Below are 20,971 nucleotides of genomic sequence, written 5' to 3' on the forward strand. Positions count from 1 at the left end.
TTATTCCTCTGTGCTGCAGACCTCCACTGTTGTCCAAAAACTATTAACTATTATTATACACACACACAATACTTGTAAGTAGATCAATTTATTGTTGGTTTGGCTCTGCATATGAGATTTTGTTTGACAATAAGAAAAACAGAAAATCAGCAGCTATATCCTTTAAAATAAATGCTGTATTTCAGATAATTTGTCAATTGTTAAATTATAATAATTACTGTATAATTAGACAGTTTAACATTTGGTAAACACACTGATCTCCGTTGACCATAAATGCGTTTTTTAAAAAGCCTGGACCCCGGTTATCTCTGTTAATCACTTCTCATCATCTCTCTGTTACTCGGTCTTTAACCAAATCCAAAAATCTGTCTGAAAAGCATTTTAATTGAGGTCAGGTTAATGCTCGGGCTGTTGGGGAGAATCAGCGTGGACATTTTGTTCCTACTCCTCAGTCACAGTCACAGAAAAAGAGACCTATCTACAGCATGCGGGTGCTAGCGATTGAAATTCAATCATCCTGGCTTCAAAAACAATTTCGAGTGGAGCGGCTGAGACTGTAAATTTGAGAAATTCTCTGTATTATTCAGCCTGTTGCTTCCATCTGTACTGCTGAGTGATCTCTACTGTGAGTAGTCTGCATTACCAAATGTTAGAAAACCTGTGGGATAATTTGACTTGTCAAAATGCAAATTACCTCCTGTATCATAAATGAAAAGTTTCGAGGCTTAAAACAAAGCAGGTCACTTCTTTTACTGTATTATCGAGAGAGAAAGCATGTGAATAAATTCCTAACTCTGCAAAGTCAGCAGATTCTCTCATTCTGAGTGTGCAGAGCTGAATTCAAGCTATAATATGGAGTCCACTACTGCTGTAGAGATTCTGTTAAACTTCAGCTGCAGTTGCTCAACTCTGCCCTCTTCAACGATGTGGGTGGATGATGGAAAAAAGGAAGAAATGTGTCACCACCACCTCAACAGATGCCTCTTCTGCGGGCATACTTTGATAAAGAGGATGTATGATTTTGCATCGAAACCATCTCATTTAAAAACATATGCATGAGCTGTTTTGTTCCTTAAATTTGTGTTGTGCAGTCAGAGTTTGCAAGTTAGAGATGTAAAGTTTTGATTAATTGCTGTTTGCATATGTATGAGAGTGCATGTGATGTGAGGAAAAAGCCTCGCGGTGCCTCGCAGAACAGTATGTTTGCACCTGTGAATACATACGAGGGTGCTGGTGGTGAGGAGGCAGGAGGAGCCGGGATACAAGATGATAGTGATGCGCTGTTACAGTGTCTTCTGGCTCAAGGACTGAGTCTGTGTGAGCGGAGCTGAATCACTAACATGCCCACGCTGATCACATCACCCAGGTACACGCTGAAAGACGCTGCCCTTGGAAAAAGTCAGCTTTTTTACTCTGTTATACTCATCTATTGTACAACAGCTGCGGACGGAAGAAGACTGCATCAGTCAGGGAGAAAAAGCAATGAAAATGTTGTGTTTTGTCTCTACATTTTCTCTCTCTCTCTCCTTTTCAACTCTCTCTCTGTCTCCCCGCCTCCCCCCACCACCCGTCCCCTCAAGTGCTGGACTGTCCAGGCCTGACCCTTCAAAGCTCCCGCAGCCTTGACGCCTTGTCGGATTTAAAGCTGCAGCAGCTGGAGGCGGAGCTAGAGGGGGCGCGGCACGAGGCCCAAGGGGCGTGTCAGCGGGAAGAGGAGCTGAAGGCTGAGTGCGAGAGACTGAAGGAGGAGATGAGACAGCTGCAGAACAGCCAGAGGGAGAGGGTCAGTGTTAGTTTGTTTTAGTCTGTTGTCACATGGGAGGAGTTTGCTGCATTGGGAGAATTTAAATTATGTCAAGGACACTGTCAGAGAAACAGCTCACCCCAATACTTTCTCATGATGCATTCCTTAAATTGTCTGATTGATTTGTGAGAAGTAATCAGAGACTTATCAATGTCAAACCTGATGCCTGGAAGTTGATATTGATCGATTCTGCAAAACCCCAGATTACTTTCAATTATAACCTTTTTAAAATGATTTATTTCTGCAATATGGTCAAGGCAATGCTCACGTCATATAGGATGGATGGTAGAGAGGGGGTTAGAGTTGTTTACAACTTGTGAGCGTTCATGTCATCGGACAACTCTAGGCGGTTATATGATTGCAGAGTTGGTCATGTGAAGGTTGAAAATACTGTGCTTTGACAATGTATCACTGTGTCTTTTAAATTTGGGTTAAATGACCTTAAACAAAACTTTGGCTGAAGTGAAGAGACACTGTTGTATTATTAAAGGTCAAGTCGGAGATATCAGGGCTTTAAAAAATCAAGTTTTCAAGTCATGATTATGTCAAAAACTGGTATTTACAGTAACTCTGATATGATATGAACAGTAGGCAAATAAAACACTTAAGGTTAGCAAAAGATCTTGATACGGTTGAAAAAAGCCAACATCAATCCTTTGTGTTGAGATGCAAACTAACTATGAACAAGATACACACCCATCCACCACCCCAACAGGTCATCCTGTAACACAACAGATGATAGACAGTGTTATTACAGCTTCACAGCCCCAGGTGCAACACATATTTTTGGCATGGGTGTCTCCAGTGGGAAACAAAACCCTGCCCTTGCCAGTTTAGTGTCAAGCTTTAGGCGATGAACTTCACAGGGACAAAGAAATCCCAAAACAGCAGTGTCAGAGTGAGACTCTACCCAGGAAGTTACACTGGACTGCATTTAATCTGCAGCTACAGTATTTTCCATTAGTGCTGCTCTGAATATTCCACTTAAGTTCTTCTTCTTTAATCACCTAAAAAGAGACAAAATCTCAACTTTCTAAATAGAGCAGCTCCTTTCTTTGTTGGCCCAGTATTGCTAAAAAAAAATTGATTCTTTGCAGTACACACCTACACATAAAGCCATCACAGGTGCACACACATAAACATACAGCCCTTGAGTAATAATTATCAATTGCAGACCTGTTTTCATCCACAACCACTTTTTTTCCAATGATGTTACCTCCTAACATGTTGCCTCGATAGTCTCTTGCTGTCAGATTTTGTCCAATATTCTTACAGCACCTGCATACTAATCTAATTTCACGCTCTACTTCGGCAGGAAATGACTTCTCCGTGCAAGCAGTGTGATGTGGAGTGGATAAAGAAGGTGGGAGATGAGCAGTAAGTGACCACAGCAGATCGCTGGGTGGTGGGAGAAGGAACGGAGAGAGGGAGGGGGGGGGGGGGGGGGGAGAAATAAAATAAGGAGTGATCAGGGATAAATGTAATCATGTCAGGAAGGGGGTAAATATGGAAGGAGGTGTAGAGATATTGGAGCATCGGTGAGGCAACAGTGGAGAACAAAAAGAACAAGAGCGAAAGGAGAAATGTTTCTCCAGCAGCCCCTGCTGATCTGTATTTTCACTCTCCTGCTGTGATGTGCTCAGGCCGACCTCCAGGGGCCTCATTAGAAACTAGACAAGCTCTTTCCAACGCAGGCTAACTGGGTTCAAACATAGCATTAATAAAGGAGTATTTTTGTTTCGGCACAAAAGCTGTTTGTACTGTATACTCTACTATATGTGCATTCAACTGTAACACCACAGTTTTCTGTTGTGAACATTTGCTCAAGGAGGTTTTGGCAAGAGATTGGTCTGAGCAGTAGGGGGCAGTGTAAGCACAGAGTAGGACGCCTTCCTGTCCATTTCCTCATGTCTGTTTACTTGTTTGACATCTTTTTTGAGGCATGATGTCCACATACTTCTATCTGTGCATGCGTTCACTCATTCGTCCACACCAGAAGCTAATAGAATAAGACCAATAGTGAGTATTCAAGCTGTTGTCTTTCCTTTAATTTCTTAATCATCTATATAGCCAATAAGAGAAACGGGTTCAACTTGTATTGAGAGGAATGAAAGTAACTTATTTTCATACCGCTGTCAAATTGCCCCGAGTGTTGTATGACTGTTTACAAGGTGTCACAGGTATCATAAAAAGAAAAAGAAGAAACCACAGCAAGGTTGGGCAAATGACTCCCACACAATGAAACCCCAGAAGTGTTTCGATGGGGAGCAAACTGAAAGCACATGCAGCTAAGAGAGGCTGCGTTTTAGTGAATGTGTGGTGGAAGCCTACTACTTTTTTCCAGACCTTGGTCACCTTTTGGTTTTACTCAACAATATCACTCCTACTGAGAACCCACAATGCCTATGCTGTATACCCTGGTGCTTTTTCTTGTAATTGGGTTCATTTAGTGTAAACAGCACAGATTCATATGTATGTGTTGTGGAGTATATTCACAAACAACCTTTGCCCTAATAAGCATCAGCACTTTTGCGGGGGGGGGGTCTTACTCTGATATGTTTAAAGCTTCTCTATTATGTATATCACTACCTCTATAAGGATATGGCTGGCAATTTTCTTTATTTTTCTTATTGCCAACAGATCTCATGTGCAGAGCCGAACTAACGATGAACTGATCTACTTACAATTATCCAAAGCCTGATATATCTTATTCCTCTGTGCTGTAGACCTCATTGTTGTCCAAAAACTATTAAAAATACATCACTGGGGTGCATTTACAGTGCTTCGCTAGCTTAATTCTTGACTTTATGCGACATTGTACACTGTAAATAACTTTATTATAAAGTCAAGAGGTTGTGATATGTAGTACAACAAGCTAGTGAAGCCACATGCTTGTTTGCCATACAAAGAACTACTCTCCGGAGACTAAAAACATGACCACTGTTATTAGTCTTTGGATCAGTTTCTAAACAAACTACCATCAGGAAACTCTTTGTGGTAAAGAAACATGTCACCCAGTGCAGCGATGCGGCTCAGTGACGTGTTTTTATTAGTTTTTTGACAACAACGGAGGCTCAGAGGAATAAAATATATCAGGATTTGGATACACACACGCAATACCTGCAAATAGATAAATTCATTGTTGGTTCGGCTCTTCACATGAGATTTGTTGACAGTAAGAAAAATACAGAAAATCATCATCCATGTCCTTTAAAATTGTTGAAAGCAGGAATTGATTTGATGAAAGATAACATTTACCATTTAACTTAACTATCTTACATTAGTCAGGAAATATTCTTATTTATTTGAAGTTTTTCTTTTTTACCACTTCTCTCCTTGTTTGGTGAGTTTGTGACAAATTCTACTACCACACATGTTTTTGTGATGACATTTCTGCACCTTTGTCTGCATATAACTCATAACTAATCATAACTGGGGGAATGGGCTGACCTCACCAACCACAGTGCTGTTAACGTTGGCAGCCACCTGGCAACACGTACACCTACCCCTCCACCCTCCACCCTCCTCTCTATACATCAGTATGCTCAGTGACTGACTAATTCCTCCTTTCCTTTCAGAAAGTGAGACTAGTTTCCAATAAATCACGACATGATGATTTTTAGTCGAAGTGGAATTCCCATTTCTTGTTGGAAATTCAAAAAAATCACCACTGAGGTAACGGCAGACTTATTAGATTCAATTCAGCCGAAAATCAAACCACAAAGAGCATCTTTTGGAAATCCACTTTTATATTTTAATTGCCCCCAAAAACATCACTTAACATTTTAAGACACACTTCATTGCCTACACTACACATTCAAAAGCTTATAACTGAATGTTTTGGGCTCTGTGGCTTGCCTGAGAACTGTTTGACACCTTTCTGTGTTCAGCTGAAAGTGCCTCATGCAGATTGCAGAAGTAGAGGTTAACAAAATATGAACTGCAGAGTGTGAAAAGCCCCCACCGTGATCTGATAGCTGTTTAACACCTGCCCCCCACTCATGAGGCTGAAGGCAAGCAGTGGAGACCCAAACTCAGTTCCTGCATTTGTTATAGTATCACTCATATCTACTCTTTCCAGATAACAGAACCACGCAGTGACCACACACAGTTAAGCCGAAAATTTATCACAGCCACGTCATGCTGACCGTCATGCATTCAAGTGACACGCTCCCCTCCCCGAGGTCATGTCCTGAATGTGAGTGAATGAGCCCCAGGAGATTTTAAAAAATAACATTGATTATTACTCTTGAGCATAAGCCAACAAAGAGAAGCTCAGATCTCAAAGGCAGCTGCGTTTCTTTGAAATGTCTGATCAGATCGCAGGTCAGATTTCAAGCCCACGCTCTCTCCCACACACACACACACACACATACTGTTGCACCTGATCGATTCACTGGCTCAAGTCTTTCATCGATGCTGCATCAACATCATCACACCCCTCCTACGCACTTGTACTGTACATTCTAAAGTATGTGCGCACAGTTACGGGCAAACATAAAGGAAGCAAACCAAAAATAAGCGTAAAAGGGTAGATGCATGCTTGCAAATGTGCAAAGTATTTTTAGACACACAGAGATGAAAACAACTCAGGGACCCTTTTTCACAGCCTTTCTGAAACAAGTGATGTTTGAGAAGCCCTGTAAAATTAGTGCGTGCATGCAGTGCACTCGTGCAGGTGTTCACACGTCGACTTTACTACTAAATGGCACCATGAGTGAGAGGTGTTACTGTGTGACCGGGATGTTTCGCACAGATTATCAAAACACACCGGTAAAATTAAAAAGGGGACAGTACAAGTGTGAAAAGGAAGAGGTGCATGAATCTAAACACATTTAGAGAGAAAGCGCACAATGTAGAGCTGTAGCTGGCAGTCACCTTAGAGTAATGAGGGAGAAATTATACGAATTATATTTTTTGGGTGCTTCGGTGATGTCAATATTATACTCTATTCTCCACCCACCATGCCAGTAAGTAACCTGAATGATTGTAATTTTCCTACTGATGAATCAAATGAATTTATATGTTTGCAGGAGGTTTCTATTCAAAGCTACATACAATACAGTACAGGGAGAGTGTGCGTTTTTAGCTTTGATGACCTGTTTCTTTTCAATGTTACTGTCACGTTCCACCAACTCCACAAAGAGGGGTTTTGTTTGTTGTAGGTGGAAGATGAAAGGGGGCTCAATACCCCTCTCTGTCTGAGTCATAGCGGGTTGGCGGAAAACTAGGTGGGCTAGGCACAAAAGCCAACTAACCACTGGAAGTTATGACTTATTTTCAGTTTTTTTTTTAAATTGTGAGCTTCCCTGAAACAGGGTCTTAGACTTTATTTTAAATTAAATTGGGGTGATATACTTATAGTGGTGTTAGTGTTTAAGAAGAACTGTTCAATTACTGCTAATAACACAACACTGGAACGGTAAACATACTTTTCAGTGCATGTCTTTGCAGATATCTGAAAATGTAAAAAGGGTAAAAACTGTTATTTGTACAAACAAAAATGCAGATATGCAAGGTCCTCTGATAGGTACCCAAGTATCACGCTTACAAACACAAGTGGGAAGACTTAATTGAGTGGGTGTCCCAAGGAAGATATTTTTAATTTGACAGTATGTTTTATTTGCTGTGTGGGCCGGATACTTTTTTTTTTTTATGGCTTTTTTTGGCGCTGGTGATGCAGTGGAAGTTTATATCTATTCCTATTTCTGCAGTAGAAATCCCCAGGATATTCATAAACGTTGTTTGTAATTTCTTATCTGCCACGATCTGTATGGAGGAACGAGCTGAGTCAAGTTCTCATCAACAAAGAGGTTAAATTGGTTATCCGCAGTGCTTCATCAGATATGTGTCTGGCAGAAAACCTTGTGATACTCGTGCACAGCGTCTTTCCGTTAATTAACAGTGACTGGCGCTCATGTTGTCTGCGCTTACAGTTAACCTCATATAAGGTTGTTGGTTTTTTTTCTTTAAACCTAAAAAGGTGCCACTTTGCTGTACATTTGTTACTGCATTTATGAAACTAATGAAACGTTTCATTTTTGGAAAATGCTGCTCTTTACAAGAAATTACTCAAACTGGCACGATAAACTTATTATCTTCAAGATTTCAGGTTTGATTTCAAGGTTTCTAACATGCCACATTCTGTAATTAACCTTACAATCTACCACTAATTGGTGCTGGAATGAGTCAATTTCAGGTCAAGACTGAGGAGTTTATAAAAATTGGTTAGACATTTGAGATAAGCCAATTGAAACTAGATATGAAGGCAGCTGGCACCAGCAGTGACTAACTACTAAAGTAGCTTCTTTCTATCTGAACCTGATCCTCTGCTGTAATGCAGCCTACACTACCTCTATCTCTTTGCTTTTAACCACATATAGTAAATATCTCTCTTTATGCCATCTTTATCAAATGAATGCTTAGAGATCAACAGTGTGCTGACAGATTATTCCTCATATCTACTTGTAGAACGCTTGCCTCACAGTAATTTATGTTTGCAGGATTCAGATCAGTTTCAATCCGTAAGCTAATGAGCTGAGACAAAGTCAGCTTGTTGCCATGGTTAAAGACACAGAAGCCTGTAAGCCAACCATCCTTGTTTACGGTTCTTGAAATAGAGTTGCTCTGTCAGTACGGCCCCTGAGAGAGTCATGACACATCTTGCATGGAATGGTGTGATTTTATGCACTTCAATCATATGCCCTGCGACTTGCACTCTAAAAATATGAGCTTCTAAAGCCTCTCAATTAGCCAGCCTGATATGTGAGGCTGTGTCAGTACTGCAGAAGTCATTCAGTTTAAAGAGGAGAGGAAGATCAGCTCCACACATCTTAAGTACCTGATTAACACCCATCACTTGTATACAGTGTGAGTTTTAAAGATTAAACAGATTACAGTGTTTGTATAATCAGTTGTAATACATTAACATTTCACCAACATTATAATACTCTGTAATGACAATGATTATGATAATTACATAATTGCCTCTCCTCCTCCTCCTCCTCCTCCTCCTCCTCCTTCCTCCAGGGTGAATTTGGCTCTGGCCTACACAGAGTTAACAGAAGAGCTGGGTCGCCTCCAAGCGCTGAGCTCCAAGCAGACGGAGATCCTGAGGAAAGCCTCGCAGGAGCAGGCTAGTCCAGGTTAGCATCCTGCCATGTGAAATACTGTAAGTGTATGATGTGGAAAACCTCTCAGTCCTGCAGTGATGGGGAGAGTTTATACACTGTAAGTAGGATGTAGTATGTAAGTATCATGAAAAATGTACATAAAATATGAAAAGTACAAATAAATGGCCCCTGTGACTGTACAGTTATATCACTGAATCATTATTAGGCTACTGAAGTACAGTTTTGATGTTGTAGTTACTTGTGGTAGAGAACATTTAACCCACAGGTGCCTAATCTAACATTGCATCATATGTTTTGTATGTAAAATCCTACTTTGTAACGTAACTATAGTAACAATAGCGGTCAAATAAATGTAGTGGAGTACAGCAGCATAAAATGGAAATACCCAGTTCCTCAAATGTGTACTTAAGTACAGTACTTGATTAAATGCTCTGCTGGAGGATAACCTCTGTTGACAACCAAATTTACACGTAACATTTTGTAAATTTATCATAAAAATTAGATTTTTTTTAGATAGATGCTGGTACTTTAAGAAAATTAAGTGTCATTTAAATAAAATACTATCAATGCATCAGGTTTCAAAATTTCTGCCAGGGCCATTCTAATGACAGCATTGTAACAGTTTTCTCACTTAAAGCTGATAACACAGATAGAAACTAACACAAGCATGTTGTAGAGTACAACTTACAACTGCTAAGTAGTAGCAACACCTTTCTCTTCCTGCTCACAAAGTCACACGCATAGCTAATGTCTCACAACTGTGCATCTTTTACCTACCACAAACCAAAAGGCACCACATGCAGTGCCTCTACAGAGCAGTAGATAGTGCAAACTGGAAAACAATGTTGCATAAATTAACAAATAACTGTGTTTTAAGTATGGAGAAAGTTATGGAGTTTTATCACATTAATCTAAAAAATATGACTTGAATGGCACTTCTGTTTAATTAGCCCAAATAATATGATTGCCTCTTTGATATCTTTAACAACACTTAAAATCTTTAAAAACACATACTTGAATATTTTATATTTTATATTGTTGAAATAGTCAGTGAGAATTTGGGTGGAGCCATAAAAAATTCTTCTGGGTGTTATACCATAAGACTAAGTGTGAACTGAGTGTCATTTGACTGTTTCGTCCTTATTTGAAGGCTCAGAGAGCAGCATTAACACCCCCTCCCTTTTAACACCTTTACCAACTGGCCATAAATGATGTTTCCTCTTTGATATGGGAAGTAGAGGTTCTACACAATGGTGACTACAGAGGTGACTGACTCATCAACATATCCTGTAATTACAGGAAACTGTACTTGTACAGATATAAATATTTTTATGAAAGCATAGAGGAACTTAATGTACATTTATATTGACTGAACATCCTGATGTAGTGTCTGTAGGAGGGTTTATTTTATACAAACTGCCACCAGCCTCTTCTGACAAAATGCATATAAGCATTTTCAGCCAACTGAACAATTGATACCAAAGGGGGCAGCAAAGATCTGAGAAAATATTTGAGCATAATAATAATAATAATAATAATAATAATAATAATAATAATACATTTCATGACACTCATGACACAGGTCACCTTACAATATGTTATTTAAGATCAGTAATACAATAATCAATCAGCAGTAATAAACATCAGTACAATCATCAATAAAACATGTAATAAACAACAGAGCATAGCTCAGTAACAGGTTAAGATTGACATTAAAAATAAGAAGCAGTTAATGCAGTCAAAAAGCTAGTTTAAAAAGATGGGTTTTTAGAGTCCAGTATGCAGATGTGAGGGGAAAGGGAGTTCCAAGGTTTGGGTGCAGCATAGGAGAAGGCCCTGGCACCCATTGTCGTGAGGTTGATGGCTGGTAGTACCAGTAGACCTGCTGATGAAGACCGTAGGGAGCAAGAGGGAGTGTAAGTCTGAAGGGGGTCTGCAAGATAAGCAGGGGATAGATTATGAAGAGCTTTAAATTTTAATAATAAGATTTGAAAGTTAATCCGTTGTGACACAGGGAGCAAGTGTAATTGAATCAGCAGGGGAGTGACATGTTTAGTGGACTTTGAGCGTCTTATAATCTGTGTTGCAGAGTTCTGGATGAGTTGAAGTTGGTGAATCTGTTTGTCAGGGATGCCAGGATCAATATCAGGATCAGGATGCAGTAGTTGATGCATGACGTGACCAAGGCGTTGACTAAGACATCCATGGAGCGTTGCGTTAAAGCAGTCTGGAGATGTTTTGCAAGTGGAAAAAGGCAATCTGGGACACATTGTTTATATGACTGGAGAAAGAGAAGGTACTGTCCAGGGTAACACTAAGGCTCTTAACCTGTGTGGAGAAGAGTATGGTGGCTCGATGGGGAGTGAGCAAATATTAGTTTTAGCAAGTGTGAATTTAGTGCCAATGAGGAGTAGCTCAGTTTGACTACTGTTGAATTTTAGGTCGTTTTTTGTCATTCATATGTGTAAATCATAGAGACAAGCAGTGAAGGTACTGGAGAGGAGAGTAGAAGTGGGTTTAGTGGACACATATAGCTGTGTATCATCAGCATAACAGTAAAAATGGATACCTTAGTGCCGGAAGATGTAGCCAAGAGGGAAGAGGTAAATAATAAACAGGACTGGCCCCAACACTGAACCCTGTGGAACTCCTTGGTAGACTATGGAGCTTTCTGACCGGTAATTCTGAATCTGTACAAAATGTGTCCTGTCTGCAAGGTAGGAGGCAAACCATTGATATAAAATGCCCCCAAACCCAATGTGATCCATGAGGAATTGATTCCACAACCATGGGCATTAATCTGCTGCTATAACAGCCTCCACTCTTGAACCCCGGCTGCAGGGATTTGTTCCCATTCAGCCACAAGAGCATTAGTGAGGTCCACCATTGTTGGACAAGGCCCAGCTTGCAGTCAGAGTTCAAGTTCAATAAAACCTCAAGGTTGAAGCTACGGCTCTGTGCAGGCCAGTCAAATTCTTTCCCAACAAATTAGGAAACCCATATGGACCTGGCTTTGTGCACAGGGCTATTGTCATGAAGCTGGATTTGAAACAGGAAAGGGCCTTCCCTAAAGCACAATTTTGCCTAAAATCTCATTGAATGTTGTAGCATAAAGATTTCCTGTAAATGGCAACAGGGCCGAGACCAAAGTCAAAGTATGTGGTATGTGTGCTTTTGGTCATATAATATAATACGAGTTGCATAAATTTTTTTGTTGTTGTTGCTTTTTCAAATGTGTTTTTATAATGTGTGTTTTTCCCATGTGTTCCCTCAGTTCAGCGTCACTCTCCTATCCACCACCAGCGCCACTCTCCAGTATCTCAGCGCCATTCACCCATCTCGCAGCGCCATTCTCCAGTCCCACCTCCGCCGCACCACTCCCCAATCCCACAGAGACGCTCCCCGGTGTTGCAGCGCCTCTCCCCAGACATGCACCGCCGCTCACCCCTGCTGGACATTAATGACGGACCGGCCTCTTACTCCTGCCGGCCGCCCACCCAGCACCTGCGGGCCAGCTTCCAGGGCCGTCGCAGTTACTCCGAGGTTGCTGACCCCTCAGCTTACCAGTGCCCGCCCCGCTTCTCCCTGGACCCTGTCTCCACCCTGCCTAAGCCCCGGCCCTACGTTGAGGGCTACGTAAAACAGCAGCCACAACATGTGGGCTCTCCTCATGGTGGACTGCAGCACAGAGGATCCCCGTCTCCACATCAAGGTGGTGGAGGAGACGGGGGCCTCGGGGAGAGCTCCATGCGCCACTCAAGAGAGATGCCATTCCCGCTGTCTGAAGTGGCCCACCTTCATTTTGAGCCCCCTCCACCTCCCACACCGGCCCCCCAGCCCCCACAATCCTCTGAAGACGAGGAGGAGTGGACCTGCCCGCATCCTATCAGCCCACCGCGGACGCTGGGCGTGCTCTCTGCTGCGGTGCCCAGCGGTGTCATGAGAGGCCCGGCGTCCTGCTCAGCCTTCCCCATCCCTCAGCGGCCTAACACCCTCAGCTGCCACCCGCAGCCTGGGTACTTGTCTGCAGAGCATGCACAGTCCTGGCCTTCAATCAACGTGAGTTGAAGTTAATTAAAATCTGTGTGAAAAAGTTTGTGCAGCTGCGTATTTATGAGTTTGATACATAAATTTGCAGCAATTAACATTTTGAAAAAGCGTCAAGTGTCACTTTCTCACAAATGTAGTTACTGTAGGAGTGATGAACAAGAAACTTAGAAATAATTTGTAGTCTCTTTGTCATTCCTAGTGCCTCTACAGGAATATTACAGTATTTGCTTTCTTTGATATCAGTCTCACGTCTGGTGTCAAGTATGGTGTCAGAATGTGTTTAGCCTAGCCTAGCATAAATACTGGAGGCAGGGGCAAACAGCTCGTCTGGCTCTTGCTATGTAAAGTTTAAATATATGCCTGACAACAACTGCAAAGCTCACTAATTAACATGTATCTCAATGTTTAACTCAGGCATAAAAAGAATATAAAAAAAGACAGCACAGTATGTGGTTTTAGACTGGGTGATTTAATAGATGTTAGGGTTGTTCTTGGCAAACAAGATCCGGATGCAGGGACTGTGCACAACTTCCTCAAAGCGAGGTTGCCAGGTTTGGTACATAGTTAGACCAAAACCGAAACCTGTGATCACTGACCAAAACTCAGCACAGAGTGTATGGATGAAGTATTGTCAAGGAATTACTCCAACAGATGACTCCTTAAATCACAAATTGTTGCTTTTACATTTCCGTTCATCCGTCCATTCTCAGATAAACAAGTGAGATACATCATGTAAATAAAACAGCTTTAGAGGTGCTGGTAGTGGTATTTTTGAACTTTTAACAGAGTCAGGCTCTCTGTTTCCCCCTGCTTTTAGTCTTTATGCTAAGTAAAACTCTTCCTGCAAGAAAAATAACAGCATCAGTTGTTTCAGCCTAATACTGACATGTTTACATTAAAGTGACAAAGACCTGTAGCAGCTAGTGTGACGTTGTTATGGAGCCACAGAGTCTGCAGTGGATGTGGTCAGGGTGGGAGGCTTTTTTAATGATTATTTTTGGTGATTGGTTGCTTTTATTTGATAGGTGAAAGTGAAGAGAGACAGGAAACAGAGTAGGGAGATGAGGTATAACATGCAACAAAGGTCCACACCCAGAATTTAACAGTAGATGTGGTTTTGTGGTATACATTTTAACCAATAGGCTACAGGTGTACCCCTGATCTAGTTTAACCCAAACCATGATGTTTCCCTTAACTTTGTTGAGGCACTTATTCTCAATGGCTTCTCCCTGATCTATAATAATTAATAAATGTAAACCTAACCTAACCAAGTTGTTTTTGCATCTAAATCTAACCAAAAATGAACCATAGCTGTGTCAGATTAGTTTTAGAAGGCACTAACAAATGATACAACCTGCAATCAGATCAGAAAAAGCTTATATGTAAGGTTAGGCTAAACATGTCCTGACTCCAGTTTCATATTCAAAGGATAGGCTCATAATTTTCACAAATAATGTTTATGTTAAAACAACAGTCAGGAGCCCAAATGAACACTGACACATGTTTTTTCTTGCTGTAATCATTCATCCTGTTCATACTGACCATTAAGAGATCTCTTCATGAAGCCCTTTTAATGTAAGTGATGGGGGACAAAATCCACAGCTGCGCAAAAATGTATTTAAAAGTTTATTTGAAGCTAATATGAGGCTTCAGCCGTCCAAATTAGTCAAATCAAGTCAACATCTTTCAAAGTTTAGTGCCTCTTTTTGTTACTGTCATTCCACTGCAGCTGAACAGGAATACACTGTCAGTCGAGACATATATATATAAAGACTGTAACTGTGGAAAATATCTACTCAGTGTGACTAACTCTGACGTCTGAAGCATCATATTATCTTCAGAAAAACTTTTAAATACAGTTTTCTCAAAACAAGGACTGTGGATTTTGTCCTCCATCACTTACATTGTAAGCACATTTGGAGGAGATCTTCTAATGGTCAGTATGAACAGGAATGATTGCAGCAAGCGAAATTTCAACAGACTTGAAAAATTATATAAACCTGTTTTTTAATGCACAAACATGAGAAGAGCTTCTCATCTCACTCTTGGAAAGAAAGTGAGTAAGTACATTTCCTAAGTGGCTGAACCAGTCCTCTAAATGGTCCTCTTCACTCTAAACTGAACTGGATAAAACAATGAATCAGTAATTGGATGAGCGTTTCCACCTGGATTTACTACTAGTCAGTCTATTTCATGGCAAGACCAAGTGGTCCCTGTTGTGTGAGTGTGAAGTGATCACTCACCAAGTGATGTAATTTTATTGCCTCCCACAGAATGACTCATACAATCCAGTGTAGTGAGTAAGTTTAAGACCACATGCAATTGATGCTGTTGTCTAATCATGTGTGTACCTGCTTGTGTGTGTGTGTGTGTGTGTGTGTGTGTGTGTGTGTGTGTTGATCTGCAGCTCTGGATGGAGACCGAGGAGAGTGACATGCGGAGCTGCCCTCTCTGCCAGCTGATATTCCCTGTCGGTTACCCTGACGATGCCCTCATCAAGCACATTGACTCCCACCTGGAGAACAGCAAGATCTGATCGCCATGGCAACCCGGCCTGCACACATATGCGCTCTCCTCTTATAGATTATGTAAGAGATCGGCAGACCTGGCCAAATGGAAAGTCAAACGTAGAATCACAGGCGATCCACGGCGTCAGCTATAATGTATACAGCAGGTGGGGATGCAAAATGGCGCAGGGACCTGTTTTGATTTGGGAGCCTGCTTGACAAAAGTATTAAACACGGGTCCGTCTTGGATTTGTGAGTCTACATGCGGAGTCCTTTACCGATCGCCCTTGAGACAGCTCTGCCTGTATAATCACTGGCTCTGGTTGCTGCTGTTTTGTTATGAGTCTTGTTGTGTGGTTTCAGACAGTTTCAGGTATCGTGTTGTTTTTCGCTTCACAATGTAGTTCACTTTGATTTAGCAAAAGAATGCTGAAGACGATGTATGAGAGAGGGGCTGGGGGGTTCGGGGGCTCTGCATGTGAGTGTTAGTTTCAGTGTTGATCAGTAAATGATCAGGGAGACCTGAGACATCTTTGAATAGCTCTATTTTGACAAACTACTCTCACCACTTAGCTTTAAATACTGTACACCTGCTTTGAAATTTTCTATCTCACACATGTACAACAGTATATTTTGCAGAAGAGTCTGTGCAGTAAATGCCAAGGACAGTGATCTGGTAGAAGCTGGCTTATGGAAATGATCCAACTGGACAGAAAAACAAAAGACATAAGGGAGCGTGATTAGTTTGAGTTTGAGTAAAGATTTTAAGGTTTTGATGAGGAGAGAATGTCCGTGTGAGGGATGCCAGTTCACTTTCACTTCTCTTAAACAAGGAACTATGTTTCCATGGCAGTTAAGAAAGTATAAAACATTCCAGTCTCACATTTCATTTACTGATAAATCAACTGGAGAATATGAATGTGAAAGTATGTTCGAATTAGCCCGAAGGCGGTTTTACCCTAACGGAGCGTTGATGGTGCCCTGCAGGGCGGGGCACTGATGTTGATGCATCTTCTCTACAAGTGGAGGGAAAATTTTAGTCAGAATATACCTTTATGCTTGCGGCCTGTTCAAAAATCTAAGTATCTTAGCACTTTAAGTTAGCATAGCCTATACAATGTATCTGTTTTCAGTCCCCATATATATTTTCCATGTATAATTTACTATTTATATTGTCAATCTGTAAGGCAAAAAAAAATATGATATATTTTTGCAAATGTTAATGCACCACATGTCTCATGTTGGTGTTTCTCTTATGTGCTCACGCACACCACTGTACATACCGTAGAGGAGTCGAAGGTCAAAGTCCCGCTGCATGGGATAACTTTCTGTACAAAGACTTTAAATTATCAACTGGGATTCTCCTCGGTCTTCCTAAAGATCTGACCTTCAAAACAGTTTGATGTCACGACTGCCCAGACCACCCAACAAAAAAACCAAAAAAAAAAAGACAAAAAAATAACACACACACACACTCAGCCGGCTGCATGAGATCAAGACTTCTTACCTGCTTTGGAGGGAAGGTTGCAGGCTTTTTAGTGTACTGTATTTTTATCTCGGAGATGTGAAACCAGAAACATCATCTCCAATCAGCAACGTTATCTCTGCAGGGGTTTAAGCAAAGACGATACTCTTCTTTTGATACATGGGTTTAATTTTTATCACAAGTGGAATCTTAACTTGAGATCTGCTTGTGGGACTTTTTTTTTTTTTTTTTTTGGAAAAAAAAAAAAGAAAAAACAACAAAGTTACACTGATGTCAGCTAATCTGAGGCTTTCAGTTATATGTGCAGTTTCTAATGTAGGGGATGTCCCTACGCAGCCACCCATGCATTTCAACTGGTTTGAAGTTACTAAAAAGATGAAATGTGGTAGATTAGAGCACACTGGGCAGCAGGATGATGTAGGTCAAATGATTAAGTCCTTGTGTTGGCTAACATCAACACGCTGAATCCTCTGGAGGCTTTACTCCTTGCTCTGACTTTCCTGCGAAGGTTTAAAGAAAAGAGAATTTTCCAGTGGGGGTCAAGGAAATATTAGTTTAAAGGATCATTCTGGTTTATTAACACTTGGACCTTATTTTCATAGGTTAAGCTTTTGATGATATTAGTCATAACAAAAAAAAAAACCTCAACAAAAGAGTTGCTGAACGTGGCAACATTGCTAAAATAAGTCAGATTCGGCAAGAAATCCAGGTTATCCAAACATATTTGGAAGAGAAGTTAAAATGGTAAATTATTATCAAAAAATTTCCAAAAATGTCTGTTGTAAACATCCATGACAGTTCACAGACAGACTTCTTGGTACAAATTTGACCAACCAAACTTGCCACAGTTTTCTTGTGCAATAAAAGATCATTACTGACATTTCAGCTGCGCTCACTTTTGATTTTTCATCCTAATAAAATGAGGGGATTTTTTTGTGACCTCTTGATAGAAGCATCATCTACTTTGAACCCCTCATCAGGGGGCGGGTTGCGTATCTGGAGATGTCAGCGGTTAAATTGAAGTGGGATTTTTTCTTTATTGCACAGTGTCATTTAAATAATTCTTTAAGCCCTAAAAGAGTGAAACCAGGGTTTCCCGCAACGTATTACAGTGAAGGCGTCTTGCCTGAAACGAATAGCAACGACAGTAAAATCAGAAGTTTGGGTTTTAGGGAAAACACGCAAGGGCCAAATATTCAAGGGATGAGCCTAATAAGTGAATTTGAGATGAGATGCATCAGGATGTCTGATTCAGTTCAGTAGGTGGCATTGATTGATTAATCACGGTGTGCATTGCTTTGCAGCAACCAGTCAGAGCAGCATGTGGAAATGTTGGGGATTAAGTTTTTTTTTACAAGTCGAGATAAACAGCTCAGTCAGTTGGTGATGTTACAGGAAAAATCCACCGCTGCTCTGCCAGTCAAACACCACACTGAAGTTTAATCAACAACTGGATGCATGTTTTACCCAAAAAAAAGTCAGCATCAAGTTGAAATAAGTGTGATGGACTATTGCCAGTAGTTCTGTGTCTTGTAGTTTTATTTTCTGCCTTTGGGGGGTAAGCACCTCTTGTCACCTCTGCTAACCAATTTCCTGGGGGAAACCCTGAAGACTACTCAGTATTTCACAAGAAAAAAAACAAAGATCAAAGAAGAAAACATTTTTTTTTTTTTAATACAATATTTTTTTATTTACTACCCAGTTAATCATCTGGCAACCTTGTCAATACATCTCACAACTCTGCGCTTCTTGCCCTGTCTGACTTGTCTTTACTGATGTTTTTGATGCTTTGAGATCTTAACGATTCACTTTGCGAGCACAATGTTACCATAAGCGATAAAACCGATGTCCAAAGCTGTGAAAATAAACCAGAATAATCCTTTAACATCCTGAGTTGTACAATAAAAACTATAAGGCAGTATGGAGATACTTTGGCAGTAAATCAAAGAGGGCTTTAATGACTCCCAATTATTCTATACTATATGTATGTTCCTATATCACTCTGTGTAAAAAAAAAAAAAATATTTAAAGCTGTGTACAGACAGATATTTTGCAAGTGTGTAAGGCTAATGCAACATGTACTCTATTATTCAACAACTTCAAATTGGAGTGTCTGTAAATCAGTATATAATCTTTGCCACCACCACACTAAATATGAATTATACACAAGTTATATACAAGTACTACCCTACACTTTTCCTCTCTTACTCACTATATAGTGGTACGTCCTTCTGGTCAACTAATACCCAATTGCAGTCGCAGCCTGCAGATAAAAATCTGTTTTAAGCTGCCGGGTGTGTGACATCATTAAAGACAGATTAAGAGCAGTCTGTGCTACTACTTCAGGCCGTGGCGTGTGTTTGATACCGGACTGATTTTAAAACCACAAGTGTACTGGGTTTCAAGAAAAATGAAAACCGAATGTTTTGTCTGAAGGTTTCAGTCATTATACAGAAATATGTCTCTGACGGCGTGTTTCTTCTGGTGTGATTCATGATGCAGCAAAGAAAGAAAGTAGCACAGCACTCACAATGTGCACAGTTGTTTGTTTGCACTGCTGCTGCTGCTGATGATGATGATGATGTAATGTTGCATCATAAACCAGTCGGTCACTATTATAAAATTAAAAGCCGCAAGAAATTAAACCACATTTGCACACTTAAAGTTATAACTTTATCATTTGATTCGACTCGAATTCTAACTGATGCTGATTTTTTTTTTTTTAAATAGAGGAAATGCAGAAGTTTAAGATTTCAAAAACAATGTGTAGTCTCCCCTTCCTCCCCCCTCCTCCCACCTCTCAGTCAGAAGACCTATGTCAGTTCATAACCAAAGACGACAAATTATTTCCTGTATTTTGATAAAAAAAGAGGACTTGGGTAGTGCTTGTTTGTGTCAGAAGACGCTGCGCTGTGGTTACCGGTGCTGCGATGTTCACAACCACAAACCTGTTGGCCAGCAGCAATGTAGAGTGATCACACCCCATATGAGCTTACAATGTGATGCACACACATGTTCATACTGCAACACATTCGCACGTACACAAGCTGTGCTGAGGTCCATCACATAAAGGTTACAATCTCTAGTTCAGGTTTCCTGTGTTTTGTTGGGTTTTTTTTGTGCCGACTCACTGTCAAGATGGAAAAGAAAGTTTAAAATCTGAAATCATCTCATCTGTTCTTCTTCTTCTTCTTCTTCTTTTTTTGTGTCCAAACGGCAAACCGACTCCTTGGTTTACTCAGGAGATTTCCACAATCCAGCAGTGGAAAGATCAGATCTGTCAGATTCAAATTGAATATTTCTTTAACATGAAACTCCACCCTGAAGACAAATTTCCCTCAGATTTACTCAGGAGATAAATGGCTAGGTCCAACAAAGAATTACAGTTGAAATAAAAGGCAGATTTTTCATTCTTGTACAGCTCCGCTCTCCTATGAGTAACGGCGAGTCAGGTTGCTCTCTTGGGTAACATTAAGCGCACATGGAGACCTCAGCACTAATGAACTCTCCACAACACTTATGAGAAGTGATGTCTACGGCATTTGTGTGGTGGATTAACACTGCTGGCATTCAAGGACTTTACGATATGATAAACAAAACCACAGCAGAGGTATATAAAGAGTCACTTTTTCTTTTTCTCTCTCTGTCTCTGTAAATATTCTAATAAATAAACTGGAACTTGCACTGAAACGCTACATGAACTGGCTTTTTTATGCGCAAGTGATGAGCGGTGGTTCTCAAAGTGGGGTCCGGGGACCCCCGGTGGTCTTTGAGGGGGTCCCAGAGGGTCCCCAGCAAAAAGCAAAATGGAGATTCATTTATTTTCACTACAATTACATCCATAAGTAACACAACGACAGAATTTATGACTATTTTGGTCATTTGTTTCAAACACTTTCTGTAATAAAACATCTACAAGTAAAAATCTTATCAGATAAGGGACCCTGGGACAAAATCTTATCAAATAGGGGTCTAATTTGTCACAGTTTAG

General features: G+C 40.6%; 1 protein-coding gene across 1 annotated transcript in view; it reads left to right on the forward strand.

Annotated features, from left to right (window-relative positions):
• Nucleotides 1–20,670, forward strand: part of tbkbp1 (TBK1 binding protein 1) — a 35,995-nt gene extending 15,325 nt beyond the window's left edge. Inside the window, exons 5-9 of the mRNA XM_067576251.1 lie at nucleotides 1,581–1,783; nucleotides 3,120–3,181; nucleotides 8,834–8,949; nucleotides 12,212–12,996; nucleotides 15,395–20,670. Of these exons, the coding sequence (XP_067432352.1) occupies nucleotides 1,581–1,783; nucleotides 3,120–3,181; nucleotides 8,834–8,949; nucleotides 12,212–12,996; nucleotides 15,395–15,523 (1,295 nt within the window). The 3' untranslated portion in view covers nucleotides 15,524–20,670. The remainder of the gene's footprint in view (nucleotides 1–1,580; nucleotides 1,784–3,119; nucleotides 3,182–8,833; nucleotides 8,950–12,211; nucleotides 12,997–15,394) is intronic.
• Nucleotides 20,671–20,971: the final 301 nt, after the last annotated feature.

This window comes from Thunnus thynnus, chromosome 20 (assembly GCF_963924715.1).
Source record: "Thunnus thynnus chromosome 20, fThuThy2.1, whole genome shotgun sequence".
In the NCBI taxonomy this organism is placed as follows: domain Eukaryota; kingdom Metazoa; phylum Chordata; class Actinopteri; order Scombriformes; family Scombridae; genus Thunnus; species Thunnus thynnus.